Source organism: Harpia harpyja, chromosome 2 (assembly GCF_026419915.1).
Source record: "Harpia harpyja isolate bHarHar1 chromosome 2, bHarHar1 primary haplotype, whole genome shotgun sequence".
NCBI lineage: Eukaryota > Metazoa > Chordata > Aves > Accipitriformes > Accipitridae > Harpia > Harpia harpyja.
Window position 1 is genome coordinate 34,895,857 of NC_068941.1, and position 21,554 is coordinate 34,917,410.

At 39.0% G+C, this 21,554-nt stretch overlaps 1 protein-coding gene across 3 annotated transcripts in view; it reads right to left on the reverse strand.

Moving 5' to 3' along the window:
- RAP1GDS1 (Rap1 GTPase-GDP dissociation stimulator 1) overlaps positions 1–21,554 on the reverse strand; it is a 106,095-nt gene that overhangs the window by 67,063 nt on the left and 17,478 nt on the right. For 2 of the 3 annotated variants that reach the window (XM_052775740.1, XM_052775759.1), the window contains exon 2: positions 715–825. In XM_052775740.1, the coding sequence (XP_052631700.1) occupies positions 715–825 (111 nt within the window). The remainder of the gene's footprint in view (positions 1–714; positions 826–21,554) is intronic. The other variant, XM_052775751.1, reaches the window with a different exon arrangement.

The following is a 21,554-nucleotide window of genomic DNA, read 5'->3' on the forward strand; positions in this document are numbered from 1 at the left end:
TAAAGAATTTCTAATCATGGCTTGTATCTATGCTGACAAGTTTTTTGACCTGAAATTTTACACAGATTTTTCTCCTGCCACCATCTGAAGCTCTAAGAAAGTTTAACTTGGAAAAGTCTTATAAGCTGTCATCTTCATTTACCATACCTTTTTGCCTAGTGCAAGTGGGGACACACATTCTACAGCTTTTGGTGAAAAAGACATCTTGTTCCATTCTCAAGTTATTTTTGTTACCATACCACATGTCAAATTTGGACCATCTTTGGATATCCAGCCTATTTCTGCTAATTGAAACTACTGGAAATAAGAAATATGTGATCAGAAGTATGAGGAAAAATACATTACAAACAGGGAACTATGCTCTTTTAACCAGAATTAGCAAGCAGCTCCCATATCCCTCTCCCCATCCTATCAGGCTTAATTTTCCATCCCTGTTCTTTTTTTCTTGAGTGATCAATTGGAGAAGTAAATGTTCTACTTCATCATATCAGAAAAAGGACTGGACTACAGCTGTTCCATATATCCAGGTATTTACTGATACTGTCTTTGATGCTACCTGAATGCTACAGATGTATGGGTTAAAAACCCCGAAACCCAGAACAGCCTACAGCAGCCTACCGCTTCAGTCAGTCCTTCTGCCACATTTAACTACCTCCATTTTAATTCACTGATCTCATTATATGATTTAAAATTTGAAAGGTCCATACAACTTACTGTTTTGTGCCAGAGCTTGAAGCAGACAGTCCAAGCATCCCTCCAAGCTATCAGCTCTGCTGTCAGTGGTTGTTATCTTCAGCTTTTTCAGGGCGTCACTTAGATTATCTGCTTGGTAAACACAAAGAAAAGAGAAATCGGTGTCCTCATCAGTTTGGTAACAGTATTATAGCCTTGAATGTAAATAGTTACTGTAAAGTAAACAAGATCCTGTATCAACGAAGAAGGTATGTATGGTCTATATTCTAAGGATACAAAAAGCCAGGAGTCAAAGGTTATAGATGAAATTAAACTTTTCAGATTTAAATACACATTTATCATCCTGCATCTGAGAACAGGATGCCAGCAGGCACTTTATGAAATGCCAGTGAACAGCAATTTAGCCATCAATACATTCTCAGCCTAGTAGGTGCAGAAAACCAGCAGCCGTTTCTTTGTTTCTGTCCTTGTGTGTGGGAAAAAAAATATGATGGAAATAAGCACATCTTGAATTTTATCATCAATAAAGGGAAAGTAATGGAAAATCCCATTTCTGGCATGCTGTGTAGGCTTCCATCTTGGCTATACATTCACAGATCCCTAGTGCTAAGCTTATAGCCTTTCAAGTATTATGCCATTTTCCACCACAATGTTACAAGCACCACTGTTTATATGAACTGTGTTAACTCTTTAAATTCAACTGATCCATAAAAACGTAAGGCATCTTCTAGAAATTCTGCTGTGGATTTCAGATAATTAAATAACTCTACCCTCTTAAACAAAAACTGAACAAACAAACAAAACCCCCAACACCCAAACCACATAATATAATTCTCAATAGATGCACTTTTTTTCCCGTAAAAGTTGGGGTAATATGACTGCTACCGTTTTGAATATTCTGTCTATTCACAAGCAAGGTATAAGTGTTAGCAGCTGCAGCCTGAGACTTTTTGGTTTGCCTGTTGATGACTAACCTCACTCTGAATGGACTATCCTTTTAAAAAATGAGTGCTGATTCAGTTTCCATGCCAACTCTGCCAGTAAGCAGAAAGTGTTACTCAAAACAAATAATGCTAAATAGTGCCTAGCTGTCTCTTGTTCCCCAATGACTATCAAAAAGCCTTGACCGCAGTCCTACAGAACCGTAGGTACAGTTTCTTTGCAATGCATCACTGGTATCTTCTGAGCCTGAAAGGCAGCCAGTGCTGCCTTAGAGCTTCACAGCAATACAGGAAGCCCCCTTCATAGACAAGTTGGCAGCCGCTGTGCTTTGCCTCCTCTTCACTTGCCCACGTATGGGATGGTGCACAGGAAAGGAGGCATGGCAAGAACTTCCCATTATGCTCCTTTTATTCATCTTTGAGGCACTGGTGGCCCAGTGGAGAACCAGCAGACATCCCACAAAGAGAGTGGAATCTCACTCCCGGAGCTGCTCTGCTTCTCAGCCAAAGCTGTGGCTTTGCACCCACCTCCATTTTTTATTAGCATATGCTTTTGTAGCCCACATAGATAAAGGTAAGATGCTTCATTTTTTAAGTGCTCAGTATTTAGGTATGAAATTCATCATGAAATTGTTTATTAGGCAGTTAGTTTGTCTATTCAGTAATGAACATGTTCTTAGCTGCACTGTAGGCAGGAATCCCATCACTCCTAAATGCAGAGAGCCAGCAGTATGCAACTCTGTAAAAGCCTTTGGGGCAGCTGCACTTGGTTGCGCTCCTTGAGATCTCAAACCTGCATCCCTACCACCTCTCCTTGCCATGCTGAACTGACACCTCCTCGAATGAGCTACCAAGAAAAAAAAAAAATTATCATTTTCCTTTGTACTGACTTATGTTACTGTCTAGCAGGCTTACTGCAGCACATTTACTGAATGACACTTAACCAACAGTAGAGCTGAACATGCACTGCAAAGTCTCATTGCTTAAATATATTATTCAGGAAATATCACTGGAATTTGTCAAAAGACACAGGTGCAGGGTACCCAATGACCAGCCCCAGTACTACAATTTAATATTGTGCACTCCACCTCCTCTTATACTTTCCTCACCCACCTCCCTCTCATATTCCTCTCCAGTTTTCTGACAATATAGCACTAATTCTCTTCCATCCTACAGGCATCTCATCTCCCTGTACACTCACACACTTAGCTTTGAAACTGTAGCAAAGGTTGTTACATAGGTCTCACCATTTATAGTGAGAGGACTAAATCTGCTACATACATATATAAAAACTAGCAGTTCCCACAATCGGGGGAAGAAGAAAATGCACAGGTAAGAAATTCACCTTCACACCAGTTTTTGCAGACTATGGAGAGAGGCTATTGTTATCAGGAAAGCACATCCAGACTTTATTTCTCTTATAGCCTCTTCTACTTTGCATGTGCCCAATGAGTAACAAGTTCCCACTTATTTCCTTATTTTACTGTGCAGAGATGAGTGTTTTACCTCAAATACTTGTAATTTCTTCCACTCCATGCCACATCAGAACCTGCAATAGAGTTACCAAGGTCTGCCCAGTCTTTTTTCCCACCTCCCCTTTCTGCTCAGCACCATGTCAAGTTTTTCTAGGGAAAGCCTTCTATTTTTATACTATACAGTTACATATGATATGAAGAATGATGCATTTTGGGCAAAATTTTCAAATATGACTATCCAAATATTTCATTGCCTAGGACAAACAACTCAATTTTTCATGATACCGAGCATGTGCACATCCCACTGACATACACAGACATTTAACTTCAAATTTAGACACACACTTCAAGCATCAATGGACACCTGTGGCAATGGTATGTCATGTTACTTTTAAAATGTCTTACGAAAGAATGTTGCAATATGTCCCAAATTGCATGTCACTAGATATGATTGGATACTATAAGTACTTTTAAAATAATAATAGAAATTAAATTAGAAACCATATGCATAAAGTGTGTTTCTAAAATAAATTACAATAATCCTTGATTTTTTAACAAGCCTACAACTCTAAACTTAGTGCAGCTTGAGGCTTACTCCTTCTGTGCAAAAGAAGAAAACTTAAGTAGGAATAGTGTAGAAAAAACAGACCTCTTGGCACAGTGTCAGAAGGTCACAGGCACTGAGGAAAAAAACACCCTTCAGAAAAGACTTTATTTGCCCAGTTTGATTCTTTCTGTCAAAGCACGGCTCCTTTCTAAATAGGGTCAACACCCTGGAAGATACATTTACTTCCAAAATCTAAGAATCTTGGACATATGCAAGTACATCTTAAACAGATTCAGAGGTTTTGTTATCTTTTTTTTTTTTTTTCTTTTGCTGTTCTGAAAAGAACAAAACCTTACAGTTTGAGATGACACTGACAGGGATATTCAGAGAGGAAGAGCTGCAGTGTTCCAGCAGGCTCGCACCATACAATCACACAAGGCTTCCTGACTTCTGCAGTTTCACAGTTGCCTTGAACCTGTCATTTAGGGAAGAAGCTGCAGATACTCGTCTTCCATGTACAAAAGCCCTGTTGTTTTCTTGTGATCATCTCCTGCTTACCTTTCTGTCTCTTCCTCTCTTTCTATAGAAGCTGTTTCCAGCAGGCTTGTTACTACATAGGCTGATCAGATTCTCAGAGATAAAAACCCATCGAATAAAAACAATATAAAGAATCTTTTTGGCTGAGTGTCAGGGAAATGTGAATAAGTAGGTTTTGTCAATATGCAAGGTCATGTGAAAGCTCACATTAGTTGGGAAGATCTAAGGTGGCAAGATCAGTATGGTACAGGTGAAAATAAGGCTAGTAATGTTCCCTATGGCACAGTTGCTCAGCAATCTCGTATCAGGTCGTGAGTTTGTGAGGTATCAAGTCTGAAGTTTAACAGAAGTATCAACTATTTTGTTGATGACCCGAAGCACAGGGAGTTGCTCATACTTACGCCTGACTTACCAGATTGCTTTCAGAAGAATTAGTTCCCTTATCTGGACAGAAAGCCCTGAATCCCACAGACCTTAATCCCATATATCCTAACGATACAAATTTATAAATCAGGAAGTGGAGTCTGGCAAGAGCTGTCAGACCTGTCTGGCCCATTCCACCTACTGTTGCATTTTGTTTTCCCCTGATAACTACTCCTGCACAAACACTCATAAAAATGAGGTGGTTTAAATACCATAGTAGCCTGCATTGCTTTTGGTGGCACAGCATTACTACTATCTCTTGCAAACTTTTGCTATCTCTTGCGCAGGCATTTTTACAGAGAAAAATAGTCAGAAACTAACATAAGTGAATGCTTTAATATTCCGTTTCATTTTAGCATACCCTTTTTTCTGGGAGATTTTCTGTGATTCATTCCTATTTTCCATCACTAACTTGTTTTATACAGAACAACTGTTCTTTCATCTCATAAAAATTTGGTGGTTGATCAACCTTGTTTAGGGTCAGGGCCACAGGAATGCTGGCTAGACTGCAAATAGTTTTACAAGGTACCCAATAGTGTCTAGGCATGCAGCTTCTGTGGACAAGAACCAACTTGCTAATTTTGCCTTAAGTTCACAGCACCTTCATCCAAACCATTTCTGTGGTACACAAAAAAGCCATCTTCTAAGACTGACGTTAAAAAAATTATTTACAATCTTTTAGCTGAGTATTTAGATGGACAGCTTTTGTCTGGACAGTTTGTTTTTGTTTATTTTGTGATCTTTTTCCAGTACAGATATTTTCTTAAAAAGTAAGACTTTGTTTGAACATATCATTAACATTTCCTGTATGTTTTGATTGACAGCTAATATACTGTTGTTATTGCAGGGACTATTACATTATACATGGAACTTAACAGATAAGGAATTCAAAATTAATAGATACTGAAATGGAACGTACTGAAACAGGCTGATCAGATAAGAAAAGAAGCTTAAGCAGTTCTGCTATTACAGGGATCGTGGCTGTATTAGCCTCAGAGCCTTCTGAGTCTGTTTCACTGCCTCTCAGGAAACAGTGAGACATCAAAGGGAGCAGAAGGAATGATGCCATTTTATGGGTCTCCTTGTGTTACAATGGCATAAATGTCTTAAAAATCTAAGTGTGTACGTCTACATGGACTAGACTTCAGAAATCACTTAATTTTCTTGTACGGACTTTAACTTCCTAGAATTTCAGTACAAACTAACCTATATGGAAAATCCACCGACACACCACAGTTGTTTTTGACAAAAAGTGTATTCTGAGGTTATATTATTTGAGAACCTTGGAACTGACACAAAGATCAGACACATAATCCATTTAGACCAGCATCCGGCTCCCAAGCCATCCTTACCCCACGCTATTCACTTCCCTTCTGATACCATCTGTGTTTCTACTCTAATGCAGACCCCACGCCACTGCCACCAGCAGAGCACTCCATGCACAACCACATTCAGCGGTGCCTGAGGTGCCCTGTGGTATATAACACCTACCTCGCAAGTCATAGCCCCAACCCTGATAACCTCCCAGGGGCAGGGGTGAGGTGGGGGAGTGGAGGGGAGGGTGGTGGTTTGTTGGTCCTGAAGCTGGCTGCCTGAAGAGCAGGCATATTTGGCCTGAATTACTTCTTGCAGCAGGAAGCCCAGCAACTGGTAAGATCTGTAGCATGCCTTTGATCTTTAATGACCCCAGATACCCCTTCCCCAAAGAAAGCCTAGAAGACTGGCCCAAAATTATCAGAGCCCATTAGTTCCCAGGACATTGAATAAGCTGGCAGGAATGCATAGGATGGGTCCTTCTTGAATCTACATAAGGAAAAGCTTAGACGCTTGCCTTTGGATACCTTGTCAGAAGATACCTAGTCCTAGACATGCAAAATACCCCAAATACACAGAGTTTATTGAGGACAAGAAAACTTTGTCCTTGTGTTTAGGCCATTGCCAAAAAATATTCCCTCCTCTCTTTGCAGCAGCTGCCCTCAAGCACTCCCAAGTGTATAGTGTTTTCTGTCAAACCACCCAAATCCATCATTAGAAACAACTCTGTTCTTAGCCCATCCAGGAAATTTTGAAACTTGGCATCTAATTAGGAGGTAGATATATGCTGTCAGAGGCTGGTGGTAAAGAATTAGTTTTTGATAGGTAATGCCAGCAGAAACTTAGCTGGCTATTGTCTCCTAAAAATAATAGAAGTAACAGTGCTCCTCTAATAGCAAAGAAAGTCCAGTGTGACTCAATGGATTCCCACAGCATTTTACTCTTCTCAGGAATGGCAAACAGATGGGCCTGGCTGACAGCAAGTCCTTGCAAATGTGGTGTTTTACATGCTGCCAGGATGCAGCTGGGACAAACCCGATGTGAACCACATCTGACATACTCACAGACTGGATTAGCAACTGCCTGGCGCAGACAGGAGATGGATCTGCATGTGCTACATGAACCTGTGCTCCATCTTGCTTCTCTGCTACATAATGGCATTGCAGGCCAGAGCTGGGAGATGGAGGTGCCAGCCATCAAAGCGGTTGCCCTTTTTCCTTACCAGGCCCTCTTGTGCCTGGCTGCTGTGGAAATTTAGGCCACTTGAGAATTACAGATTCTGTTCTGCAGGCATTGTTCAGTCAGCACTGTCAGAGAAGGATCTCCAGGCACAGAGAAACACGTCTCAGAAAGCTGACAGACAGACGCGGGTGCTGTAGCCGTGCTGGTTATATCTGCAGGTGGCTCTTTTCACTTAGCATTGTTTGAACAAGATGCTTTTGGCTGCAATGGTGCTCCTGTACGTAACCCTTCCAAGTGACAACCTGGCACAGGTTTCCTCTTTGGTCCTTAGAGATGTTCCTTCCGTGAGTTATGCCAAGAGTGGAATGGGCAGTCTGAAAGCATCCCTGTTCCCTTGTCTCTGGAGAGACACAGCATCTCTCCAGGGCGCATGGGTGTAGCGTGAGCTGCAGGGTGCTGGTTCTGCTCTGCTGCCCTGCAAGATGTGTGCTGGCAGCCTGGGGCTATCCCCAGCAGGAGGTCATCTAAACTGCCTGAGGATGCACAACCAGAAGACCTGGTAAGGACAGACCAGACGAAATGGTCTATGACAATTCAAAGGTTAACAGCTTTCTTGGGAAACGAACAGGAAATAGAAAACTATTTTGCCACTGTTAAATGATTAGTATGCACCCACATTTTTAATACTGCATACAACTCTAAGCATCTCATGCTGCAAATGACATGCTGCAGAAATAGAAAAGGCACAGATATGGCTGAGCAAAGGTAAGGAACAACTACTCCTCAAGAATTTAAATAAATAGGCAAGGACTCTTCATTCTGAAAAAAAGATGACAGGGTAAAAAATGATCTAGATGTATGGAATCATGAATAGGGCTAAGGTAATGAAAAGAAAGCTAATATTTACTGTTTCTCCTAATACAACAACTAGAATACCAAAATGAAACTATCAAGCAACAAACTTAAAGAGGAGAAAGTACATTTTCACACCACACGTAATTAAACTGTGGAACTGTTAAGAGGCTGGAACTATAAACAGATTCATTTAATTTATTCAATTAGAAAAAAATTATGATGAAACTAAAGTCCATGCATGGCTATTAATACTATGATACGCATAAAACTTCTGGATTAGGAAGTTCCTAAATGTCAGATTACTGGGAATTGGGAGAATACCACCCTGTACTTGCCCAACTTCTGTCCCCTCCTGGAGTTGCCCCAACTCCAGTGTTTTCCCGGACATCAGCTACTGGTCATTCACTGTCAGAAATAAGACAATTGGGCGCACGGACTTCTGGCTACAGGTGGGCCATACAGCATTTGCATTGTCACATTGTGCCCCAGTGCTCTGGTTCACCAAGAAGAGAAGATGGCCAAACAAATCTCCCCAGACGTGTTTGGACTTTACTGGGCCATATGTTTGGATCCAGCAAGCTGGAAAAGATTTTGGGTTCTGTGGTTTCTCCACAGCTAGTAAGGTAATTCCTGTGTTATCAGCTGCATCTTTGGTGCTGAACAGGTCCTGAGGCTGATCCTGGCCCTAAACCAGATTAACACTTAAATCCATGAATCCAGACACCTTAATCAAGGAGGAACTTCCTTTTTTTTTTTTTTTAACAGAAATCCTGCTTGTTTGTTTCTGTCCTACCATGTTCACTGAGGTGGGTTAACTTTTTTTTTTCCAACTAATTTTACTAGTTCTAGGGAAATACTGATAGATCGTTAACTGCAGGGCTCCTGCTGCAACCTGTTTTTAACTTAGGTACATTTGCTCTACTTTTCTAGCATAGTAACTAATTTTAATGAGAGTGCCTATTTTTGTCAACAGTTCAGCTGCTACATTCTTAAACACTTTCTGAATCTTAGATATACACCATCTGGTCTTAGAGACTTGTTACTCTTTCATTTACCCATTTGCTTCCGCATCTGTTCTTCTGACATGTCAATCTCTCATGGAGCTTCATTTTTATTACCTGAAAATACTGAGACACCATGACTCATTGCCACCTGAGCAGCAAGCTACCTAATTATTTTTTGTAATTATCAGGTCAGCCTATACACACTAACAACTACTTAGTCAGTTTGTATTCAAAATCAGGATAGAAACCTAAACAAAGCAGCACCAGCCAGTATTCAGTTAGTTCATTTGGAATCTCTTGCCAATACAAAATTTTCATTTTGCTGTAGAATTCTGGTTAATTTTAAGCAAAGAGAGAGATGTGGTGGTGTTTGGTTTTTTTTTTACTACCTCTGAACTCCCTCAATAACATGTCCGTAAGTAGAATTAAAAGGATCAATGCTAAAGATAACCAGAAACAGAGATAACTAAAAGGACTTTTTTCTTGTTTTCTGTTTTGGTTTTTTTGCCTTGGAGGAAATTTGAGATCTTTGAAAATAATTTTGTGTATTATTTTTACTGTAGTCATGGATAAACAATAGATATTAATACAAACATATTTACGCTATTGCAAGGTATATTGATCTGTAGCTGCTGTAATTGGTTTCTGCACGCTAATGATCCTTTCCCTATTACTGAAATCCTGAGTTGCAAAGGCTAGACTATAAGAATGACTTTTCGGAAGATTTTGTAGAATCTTGGAAGATTTTTGTCCCTTCCCTAGGAAAATGTGGTAGAGATTTAGGTATGTTTATATTTCATAACTAAACATTGAAGATCTGGAATTATCTTAAGGTCCAAAGAAACTGATCAAAATTCAGTGAAATTGATGTAACAACTTTTACCGATTTACAGAAAGTCCTAAAAGGTCTTGCTTAAAACAGGTCCTAAAGGAAGAATGAAATAGATTTTTTTTTTCATAAATAATAAAGAAATATATTGTTTGATAAAGAGAATCTGTACTGGATGAATTTCATTTAAAAATCAGCTAATGATAGAAAAAGTAATTATTTCAACTGAAGAAGACATATGGTTCTCAGTTTATGGAAAGATCTTTTCTGGTACTTTATTACTAGGAACAGTACACAAAATCATACACAAGATGGCTATCAATTTGTAAAGAATTACATTTAATTGACAGATAACAGCACATTTTATTTTCATGTAGTTTATTTTCTCCAGGTCCCTGATCTTCACTGAGCTACATTATGAAAACCCAGGAGACATGCAGGGCATAACAGAAAATACTAATTGGGACTTCTGATAGACAAAAGCCTTTTAAATTCTCACTGGGTCCTTAGTGAGCAAAAACCCCACAACATCGTCTGCAATCAAAACTGAATCCACTTCAGTGGCTTTATTCAATGCTCCGTTATAAAACTGATAATAAAGAAGGCAAGATACCTGTTTTATCCTAAGTGATGTATTGTATCAAGATCAGTCAAATTTCAGAGAAAAATCGTTTGGGTGCTGAATGTAAAAAAAAAAAAAGTCTTATTGTCTCTACCCTAAGTAATTCCTCTGTGTCCTCTGGTTTAATTCTCACATGTTCATATGACTCTCTTTAGAAATATATTAATTTCATAAGTTCATGCATATTGCAGTTAATTTCTTCAGAGTTAAAGACAATCTTTAAGTGATTTCTCTCTCCAAATTACTATTCAGGGTACTTGCACTTCTGGAAAGCAGCATCAGAATTTTGAATATAGAGGAAAATCAAAGTTCACTGCAGCAATTGTCCCATATGGAGAGAAAAAAGGCTAAGGCAGGGTAGGGCACCTGCCCTGTGTCCTTACAAAACAGAAATGTTCTTTGACACTTCAGCTACTGGCAGCAATAGCACAGAAAGCAAAACTGCAAGACAGTCAAAAGCCTAACTTCAGCATCTTGGGAGTTTGTGTAGTTCTTATCTGCCCACTTAGGTTACACGGAGTCCCTAAACAGTTTCTTCCAAGGAAATCTGTACAGGTAACGTAGCACAGAAGTAGCAATCTTCATAACCTTCCTACTGTATTTACATGAAAAAACTACCAACTCATCTCCCTAGTGAAGAGATCACACCATCATCAGAAGTAACAGCTGAGGCATAGATGTATGTCAAAAACAAAAGAAAATTATAAAATGTATATCACAACCTAAGCCTTCAAACAGTGAGTCCTGTTAAGGCTCAACTTTTTTATATCCTGAGAATATAGCTAATGCAGGAGACAAATACCGGTGCATCATGGTGTATATGGATTTTTCTTACTCTCTGTAACTGGCTAACAAAAAAGTGATGTTATTTAATACATAAAATGTTCTCACATTGACAGATTGTGTCAAAACCTAGCTACTAGCCCTGCTGTGTAGAAGCACCAAGGCCAGGGGCACTGCTGTCTCTAAACAAATGCACTGAACAGGTTGTTTAGAAAAAAAGAAGGGTAACACACAATTAAGGATTTGAAAAGTACATTGTGTAAGTGCACCATTGTGAACCTCTGCTTGCTGGGTGTGATGGGTGTTACGCTCCTTCTTCGTCCTGCCTTCCATAGGTCTGATCTGGAGCAATACATTATGTGACAGCTCACGTGAAGAATGTTTGGAAGCTGAAGCTCAGGCTGCAGTGCTATCCTTTCTTTCAGCACTGCTGGTCTCCTTATCAGTCCCTGCTGAAGGACAAGAGAGTGGCCACCAAGAAGTAAGTAGGTTTCTTCCAGGATTTAAGCTACTACAGGCTGCAATGAACTGGCTTTATGAAAGAGCCAACCAGCTGGCCACTGTATGTAGCCACAGCACTCGGTTCACAAGACAACAGCCTCCTTCTCTTGTCAACCAGATTCTGACATTTTAGCCCAAACTATGGAAATGAAGTGGTTTGGTGGCCTCCCACAACCAGCTCCCAAGAACAGTTAAAATTATGCAATTCCCATGTTGTCAACTGACATAATATTATCATGTGTTAGCTGGTATATCTCCAAAGGCATGACTCTCAGTGAGTCTCAAACACCAGAGAATATCAGGTTTTATTTCTCAATATACATTTTTTTAGCCCTCACATTTGGGAAAAAAACAACTTGAAAATATAAACCTAGGTATTACAAGAGTAAACAGAAACAACTCAAAAGCTTATCCTTTACAAAATAATGACTTTTTAAGCCAATCTCAATGATTTTTTTTTATGTTTTGCTCATCATTCGGCATTCTCAAAGTTCCTTTTTTTTTCCACAGTTATATACATACTTGTCACAGTTTCCTAAAGTTGGTTAGATTTAAACAAATACTATTACTAATGTAATTCCCCCAAATAAGTAAAATATGTAACTGTGCAACAGTTGCATGTGTTCCACGTTACATGATCTGCATAATTCCTTTATCTTAGAGATAGGTGTGTATACACACACAAACACATATAGTATATACATACACTAATGCAAACAAAAAATTGCTAGAGTGATAACAGGTTGCTGTCATGGTTTAAGTCCAGCCAGCAACAAAGCGCCACAAGACTACTCGCTCACTCCTTGCCCCCCTGGTGGGATGGGCAGAAGAAAATATAACAAAAGGCTCATGGGTCCAGACAAGGACAGGGAGGGACCACTCCACCACTTATGGTCACGGGCAAAAAGCAGACTCAACTTGGGGAAAAAAAAAAAAATCTATGTAATTTGTTACCAATCAAATCAGAGCAGGATAATGAGAAATAAAACCAAATCTTAAAACACCTTCCCTCCACCCCTCCCTCCCGGCTCAACTCCACTCCCGGTTGTCTCTACCTCCTCCCTCCCAGCAGCGCAAGGGGACAGGGAATGGGGGTTGGGGTCAGTTCATCACACCTTGTCTCTGCCGCTCCTTCCTCCTCAGGGGCAGGACTCCTCACTCGTCCCCTGCTCCAGCGTGGGGTCCCTCCCATGGGAGACAGTTCTCCGCAAACTTCTCCCACATGAGTCCTTCCCATGGGCTGCAGTTCTTCACAAACTGCTCCGGCATGGGTCCTTTCTGTGGGCCGCAGTCCTTCAGTCACAGACTGCTCCAGCACGGGCTCTCCCACAGAGACATGGCCATCTCCGGGGGCATCCCCCTGCTGCGGTGTGGGGTCCTCCCCGGGCTGCAGGTGGCATCTGCTCCCCCGCTCCCCTCCGTGGGCTGGGGGGGGACAGCCTGCCGTCTCACCACAGGCTGCAGGGGCATCCCCTCCTCCGGTGCACCTCCTCCCCTCCTTCCTCACTGACCTCTGTCTGTGTCTCCATCGGTGTTCCTCTCACATTCCGATCTCCTCCCCCACTGCAGGTTCCCCTTCTTAAATCTGTTCTCCCAGAGGCGCGACCACCGTCGCTGATGGGCTCGGCCTGGGCCAGAGGCAGGTCCGACTTGGAGCTGGGGAAGCTTTTGGCACCTTCTCACAAGATCCACCCCTGTGGCCCCTCCCCCGCCACCAAAATCCTGCCACACAACCCCAAAACGGTCGCATAGTCAGGTATTACAAACACAGAAAGTTCCAGAATTCAATCAACTGACATATATTTGACTGTGTAAAATATCTGCCATATGATACAGTGCATGCCAAGATGTACACGTGATGAATACTGTTTTTTCAAGGGTCCCCTATCTCTTTCAGCACAAATGTTCTGTCAAAGAACAGCTACTTAATGTCTTCTCTTACCCTCCTTTTTGGCATGTGGTTCTAGTCTTATTTACCAGATACTATTAAAAAATCCTGTTGTGAAGGATTACTTCCTTTCTCATTGGCAATTATAAAGTTAGTATCATTACATTATGTCATAGTATTTCAAAGATATTAATGTGCTTGTTTTCACAGGGTATTTATAAGGTAAGATGGAATCAGTATAATCTGTGAGTGAATGGGAGAACTGAAACTTGGAAAATTTAAAGTTGAAAGCATTTGTGTGGGAATTTGGGGTTTCCAATATGACATAGCTCCTGATTTTGAGGTTCCTGAGTTACTGCACATTCTGGATTCCTTTGGAGTCTTCAGATGCAGATATGAATTATCCTCAGCACTTCTATAAAGCAGACCACAACATAAGGTACCAAGAAATCATGAGATATAAGAGATTACCAGGGATATATTTGGTTTAAAAAATTGCCTACCATATTTTCCTACAGGAACTGTGTGTCACAGCGGAGAGAGGGATCCAGTTCTTTGTGGGAACATTCAACTATTAACTGTCAGACCAATTCTTCTCTATACATGCCCACCCCTCCTTAATTTATGACATGGCTTCCAAGTACTGCAACATAAGAGGTAGGGTCCTTGAGGCAACAGAAGGTCTCCATCACCAGATTATCCTGGATTACTGCCTACTCTACACACAGAATGAAAAAAAAATTTGTGAGGAAAAACAACAGAATCAAAATAGTCTCCTAAATGACTACTGATACTTCAGACAATAGTCCAAACCTGTTTCTTGCTAATGCTAAAACAAAAACCCACCAAGCAAATGAAAATGGACAGCCTAAAGCAGACACTTGGCATAGAACATAGCTCTTCCTGAAGAGTCAGTAAATGACTAAAACAGGATCTTGTAATTAAAGGGGTAAACTTAATAATAATAATAAGCAATGTTATCATTCCCCGCAATGCTATATTACATATAAATAGACAACCATACAGAGCAGGAATATAGAAAAGAAAAGCTTATGTGTGTATGCACACACACACACACACACACACACAACTAGCAGGGCTTGCATCTCTTTACTGGCTCTTTTTTCATTCATGTTAAGTGTTTTATTACGTTCTTTTGTCCTTTCTTTTCCCTTCCTCTTCTGCCCCTCTAGATGATTTCTGCCTGAAGCATTCTTCATCTAGCAAGCAAGAGACACTTTGTCAAGTCAAGATAGCAAGAACAGAGAACAGGTGATAGAAAACAAACAGAAGAAAATTAATCTACAGAAATAGTACAGTCTGGAAACAGCACATTTAAAACCGTTAGCTCTCTCAGCTTAATCTTTTCTTTGGGATGATCTTTGCTTATGCGTATAATCTTTTCTGACTGTACCTACTCTAAAAGTCTTGATCCTAATGTGATTCAAGTTAACTGACTACAGATGGCAAGTGCTAATCTAGACATTACACTACCAAGTAAGAGGAAAACACCTTCCTAAAATGTTTTTGAGTTTTCCTTTAAATTATTTCCCTTACTATATTAGATCAAACACTGATTTAATAGATATGTATCATAATATTAGAACAATGATTTTTTTTCCTTGCATAATTTAATGGGGATCCCAATTCTCTACTTTTTCCAAGTTCTGTACAAAATATGCCTTGTTAAGCAAAAAATTCCACATATGTAATGCAAGAAGTTAGTCTGAATGGACATGTGCAGGATGCTATAATGTGGGACAATGATTTAGACTTGAAGTATACATTCCTAATCTGTATAACAAGGTTAGTCAACTGTTAGCTTTTTCAATAAACAAGTTAAAATTACTTTTTCCTCTTGTAATGATACTGGGCCTATCATCTTCTCCTACATGAAAGGTATAAACAGAGCTGGGGCTTTATAAAAAAACATAAATACATACATAAATAAATAAATTGAAATCAGGCAAGACAAGGCTGAGGATACGAAGTTCCAGGACTGGCAACAGTACTGAAGAAGAAGAAGCTGAGAAAAACTCTCACTGACTTCGATAAGATCTGGATCTGGTCTTTGGCCTACACTATGCAAGTAAGCAAACATAAATTATACAATATTAAGTACACAGTACAATATCTGTCATAACTATACTTATGCTACCAGTTTGAGTTATTGAACAAATACGGGATCTGATTCTGTACAAAGCCCTCAGGCACATCTTTCACCAGCAACAGTGAGAATTTTGCCTGAATAAGATACCCAGGCTCAAAATTAGTACTGCTAACTCTAATTGTATGTCACATCAGTGTTCTTCTGTCAGATGTTATGCAATACTAATCTGTGACACAGCATGTTTCTAGCTATCATAAGTTCCCTGAAAACCTTTAACATGGAAAGGAAGCACTTAAAAGGCACAGGGCAAACGATGAGTCCACAGTGTGTTACAGATTTTGCTTCTTTAGCTGTCTGGTTTGAAAGTCATCCTGTGATTTACCAGAGACAACGGAGGTTTTCAGTTTTCAGATATTTCTTACTGACAATAAAGCCATGATGATGCCAAAAAAGGAGGATTCACATAAATTCACATGCTTTTATATGTTTACCAGAGTCCTTAAATGGAAATCTGACATCACTACTGTCAGTGGTTATTGACATCAGAAATCAAGGTTATTTTAATAATTAGATATTTTTTGTTCTCTCTTGTAAAAATACATTAAATCTGTTTTTAATAAAAAGCTTGTTTCTAAATTCTGCTTTTAATATGACCACTAACTGTCTATATAAAAACACCTTTTTAAAATTCAATAAAAAGTTGTGATATTTAAGTTACTGTACATCTCATATCTCTTTTCTTACCCACCTTATAGAAATGACAACCTCTGAAGCAGTCAACATCTTTGCATTAAGGGAAGGTATATGTGCAATTTTCCATAGTAGGAAAAAATATCAAGCTTTCTGACACATTCTCTGCAAGCGTTTCAAATATAGTAAGTTAAGAAACAAAATCTCAGCCCTTGTCCTGTTGAGTGTTAATAAAATTCCATCTGGTCACTTAGGAGCTGTGCCAACATTACCACACAAAGAGCCTTTGAGCTGTTTGAATGTTCAAGAGTCATTTTGACAGCTTTCTTATTTACCTTTTTTTTTTTTTTGTCAAATACGCACCTAATAGTGTACAGATGGCTAGGTTCTAACAAGTTTACTTGCATGTAAACTTGAAACTAACCTTGAAAGTAAACTGCTGAGGTTTTGCTTTGGGTTGTTGCTTGGGTTTATACATTTTTTCTAACATTTAGGATTGTTCAGTCTACTGCTGCTCCAAGCTCCTTATTAGGCAACTACAAAGTGAAAGTGAAAACCTGGTGCATAGTTGTTCTAAAACTGCAAACATAGTAAGAATCTGCTCAGCCTGCTCAGGGCCAATGGAATGGGAGTAGGTACAGGGAGTTAAAGTGACAGTAGACAGCAAGTTAAGGAAATGTTCAGTGACAAAAATCTTCACAGGGGAAACAAATTTCAAGAACCACTCTGAGCAATGAGAGAGATTTCAGCAACAGATGGGTGCTACACTCAGTATATATTAAGTACGTATCTTTTAGTGCCAAATTCAGTTATAGATTTATTCTCTAGTCACTGTGCTAAAATATGTGTATTTAATAGAGAAAAAAAATCCACTCTGTAATTTATATGCAAATTTGCCTTGGAAAACCAAAATTGGTTTGCCAAAAGCCCACCCCCAATTAAAAAAAAACATTCTGAGCAACCTGATCTAGCTTCAAAGTTAGCCCAGCTTGGCACAGGAGGCTGTATTAGATGACCTCTGATGTCCCTAACGACTTAATTTTTCGTGTGATGCTATGAGTCTGTCTATCTCATAAGTTTGTATACATCATAAACACATAGCACTGAATTGCTTGGCCTGGTCTATAGCCTTCAACACAAAACAGGTCCTAAAATAATCATAGTAATAGCCAAATTATCAGGGAGGATTCACAACATTGCAAGACTGGCAGAGATAATCTAGGTGATCCATTTCTGCACTGTATTGAGTCAAAAGAGACAGGTAAAACAACACTGAATGCTCCACCAGACCCTCAGCTAGAGGACCAATTGTCTGGAATGTGAGAAATACACAGTGAGACAAAAATGCCGTTTCAGTTATAAGAAGTGGTTTAGTAACACTCCCTCCTAATTCCTGTCCCTCGACACCTTTTAATACTTTCAATACTTGAATCAAGTATAAAATCTGTAAATTAATGGGATTAATTTATATCTTAAATCTCTGTAGGATAAGCACTCAGAAGACAGATAAGGGCTTGATTCTGTCACTACTTATCTGTGAGTAACTTTTTCATTCTTACTGGAGTATTTTAGTAAGTGGTCTTCCATGTGTTGGAGGTCCTAACGTAATGAGATACTAAAGGGAATAAAACTGTAAAAATATAGACTATTTTTATTGTTGTTTTAATTAATTTGTGGGCAATTCAACAAAATGGAGTTTTTGGAAAGGATTTGAATAGAAAGATCTTTGCTTTGACATTCTCTTTCAAATCTTGGCTGTGGACTTAATTAAAACTAGCGACTCCAATCTTCAAAGCCATAACGTGTATGATTAGGACCCAAAGAGCAATCAACTACAGAAAATAAAATAGGCCTGAGCAGTGGAAAAAATAGCGACTAATCTAGGAAAAGCTGTGAAGCTTTAAGGAAAGGTTATTAAAGACCTAATAACAGAACATAACGATGTTTCCACATGTTCTATAATTACTCACTTAGTGCTACATTTTTAAAGGTATCTTGGCAGATTAAATGAAGTTGTCATTGAAAATTAACAATTTATGTAATCTGCTTTTGTATTGCTGTTTATCAGTTAATAACTTTTCTGTTTTGCTACTGTCTTTTTGCATGTGATTATGAGATACAAATTGTTGTACCTGCCTGCAAATGCATACCATTCTAGAAGGAAGTCTGGACCTTGAGCATCTTTCTGAACGGTAAGCCCTTTAAAAACTCTTAAAATACAGAGACTTAAATTTTCCAGTACTTTTCCAAGCTAAGAAATTGTTTTGTTTGCTGGATCTTCAAGCAGTTAGTTTTAAATTCAAGGTTGATCAGAGCACTCTTAGCAACCCATTTTCTCCGGGTCCAGCTATTGACTTGAGTTTCTCTGTAGCAGTTGCTACCACGGCATCCTGTGCTGATATAGTTCCCTTAGCGTGTTAGCTCTGTGAGAAACCTCTGATGCCTGACACAGAACGTAACACCAGACATTGAAAGACTGAGGGCTCGCACAATGCGCTTCAATGAAACCTCAGCAAGTAGAGTAAATATTTACCCTGCTATAATTACAAATGTCACTTTGTATTCTATTCTTTTACATTTTATAGAGAGATATAAATATAAAATAATACAGCTATCACTGGTAAAATAAAGCTTAAAGACAAATGAAAAAAAGTCATAAATGAAATTAGCTTAGCTGTCCCTAATTAAAAAGATGCAAGACATTCTGTTATGCAACAACACTCCTGCAAGTTCCATTTTCCTTCTTGACAACAAGATACATATCCTAAACCAGCTGATCTACTACACTTGTCCCCACAGCTATCTTTTTATGGAAGCATGCAGTTTTACCCCAATTTTCTATCCCAGCAGAAGGTTGAGAGTTGAAGCCTCTGCATCTTGTTGGACTGGGGGACTTCACAATGATGTCCCAAAGGGCACACATTCCTTAGATTTGAAGTCTTAACGGTTGTTTATGCTGTTCTCCAGAGAACTTTCAAAATTTGCTTTTAATTTGTTTTTATTTAATTTTCCCCAAAATTACAAAAAAAAAATTCCCTACTTTTAATTACAAGCTACATGATAATTACAAAATATACATGAAAGCTTTCAGCCCTGAAAATATACTGCTTGAATTTGATGAGTGTGTGCAAACAACTACAAAATGAAAGTGACCTGCCATTTGTGCTATTGTTTGGTTTTCAGTGAAAGTTTGTTGGAAAGAGATCAATTGCAAATCTAAGACGTGACTCGAAACCCCATTATTTACAATCGTCTTACAATTTAAAATTCGCATGATGGGAAGTACTTGGTTGCCTGTATTCTCCTACTAAAGTTACTCTCAGCAAAACATTTTTGTCCCAAGGAAGGAAGGGAGGGAAAGACTATCACATAAGAATGTGCCTTTCCTCCTGAAAACACAATTGTTAAAACCTGTTATTAAAAAACTTCCTTTAACCACAGAAGGGCTGATAGAAGTGTGACAGTCTCCCCATGCCTTGGAAAAAAAGGCTTTTAATATTTTCTAATGACAACGAAGGATATAAAAGAAATTGTCAATCCTGGAAAGCACTGCTGCTTGGCTGGTGAGATTGTCTGATGCCACTAGCCCTTCAATTTAGCAGTTTAGCACCAATTACTAAAATGGCCCCAAATCAACAATATGCACTTTGTAGGCAGATTGTGGTGCCCACATATTGTAAATTTAAGACTGAGTTGTCAGTATCATTCGTCTATAAGCTTTTAAGGCCAAAATGTACTCTAGAGTTTGTTTCTAAATGTATTGTGTACTGCCTTAAACCTGGTGTTACTAAGATTAGTAGACATCTGTGGTTAATCCCTCTAGTGATAAATATTTGTCTATTAATACAGTTATTTGTTCTCACTTAAGAATGCATAGGATGTAGAGCATCAATAAAAACACTGCAGTGATAGGATCAGCTCAGATGCTCTCTGAAGGAAAAGGATTCAACTGAGTTTTCATGTAAGACTGACATAAAACTACATAATCAGATGGTAGAATAAAAATGGTGCACAAAACGCTTAATATAACCCTATTTTAAAGAAAGATTTCCACAAAACCCACTAGTATTCTACATGACTGCTGCAGTTATAAGTGATCATTAACCTCTGCACAGCATTTAAGAGCTTTATTTAGTAAAAATTACACTACAGTGACAGTGCAGTAAACATGGTACTGATGTTCTGAGGCAGCATATTACAGTATGTATGCACAGCTGGGTAAATCATAATCCAAATGTTACAGGCCTCAAGTACTACTTCAAATCACTACAATGAACATTTGAATGAATGAGAAGATGCAATACGTATCCCATGAATATATGTTTTTGGAGAGAGAAAATCTGACAGTGCAAATCAGGGGGAAAAAATCTCCAAAAGAAAAGGCTACTTTATATGTCTAAAATCTCATGACTCTTAACTAAACTATTAATCCCCCATTTTGCAATCACCTGTGTTTGGACAACATCCCAAAACCAAGTGAAATGCTCCCAAGACACAAGTATTTATAGGAAGCTCAATAAAAAAGGCAACCAAGATTTTTTTTTTTTTTCCAAAAAGAAATATGTTTTTAAAGGACAAAAGATTTCTGCAAAATGCCACTAGTTACATTAAGTCGCAAGTCATTTGTTTCCCCTACAAGCAGGATCTGAGTGTGTTGCAAAGTGGAGGAGTGCTTTGCTTTCACTGCTTAATAACCATCTCTCAGACTAAGTAAAGAGTCATATTGACAGAAACTGAAAGGAGTCAGGCTCTGCATACAATCTGCAGGTCTCAAGAATGAAGGGTAGAGCTAATAGCAGATGGGGAGGACAAACAAGTCCTTGGGATGTGTTTCACAAGGGATGCAAGGTTCTGTGACAACTGGATACAGTTGCAAATGTTATGGCCCCCAAATAAGGATGTCCACTGTACTCTCAAAGACCTTCATCCCTCTGATGACCAAGCAGACCTTGACTGACCCTTAAATCACAGGGGAGAAAAAAAAAAAAAATCAGGTTTATACACAGAGATTACTCTAGGAAGCCTACCTCCCATGGTCCCATTCACCTGTCACCAAATTCTGGATAAATTTAACATTTTTTCCTTTGAAGTTCCACATGTATTCAGCTTAAGCCCAAATCCAGAACTCTCCTAGTCCCCTCAGGCAGCTTAATAACGAAA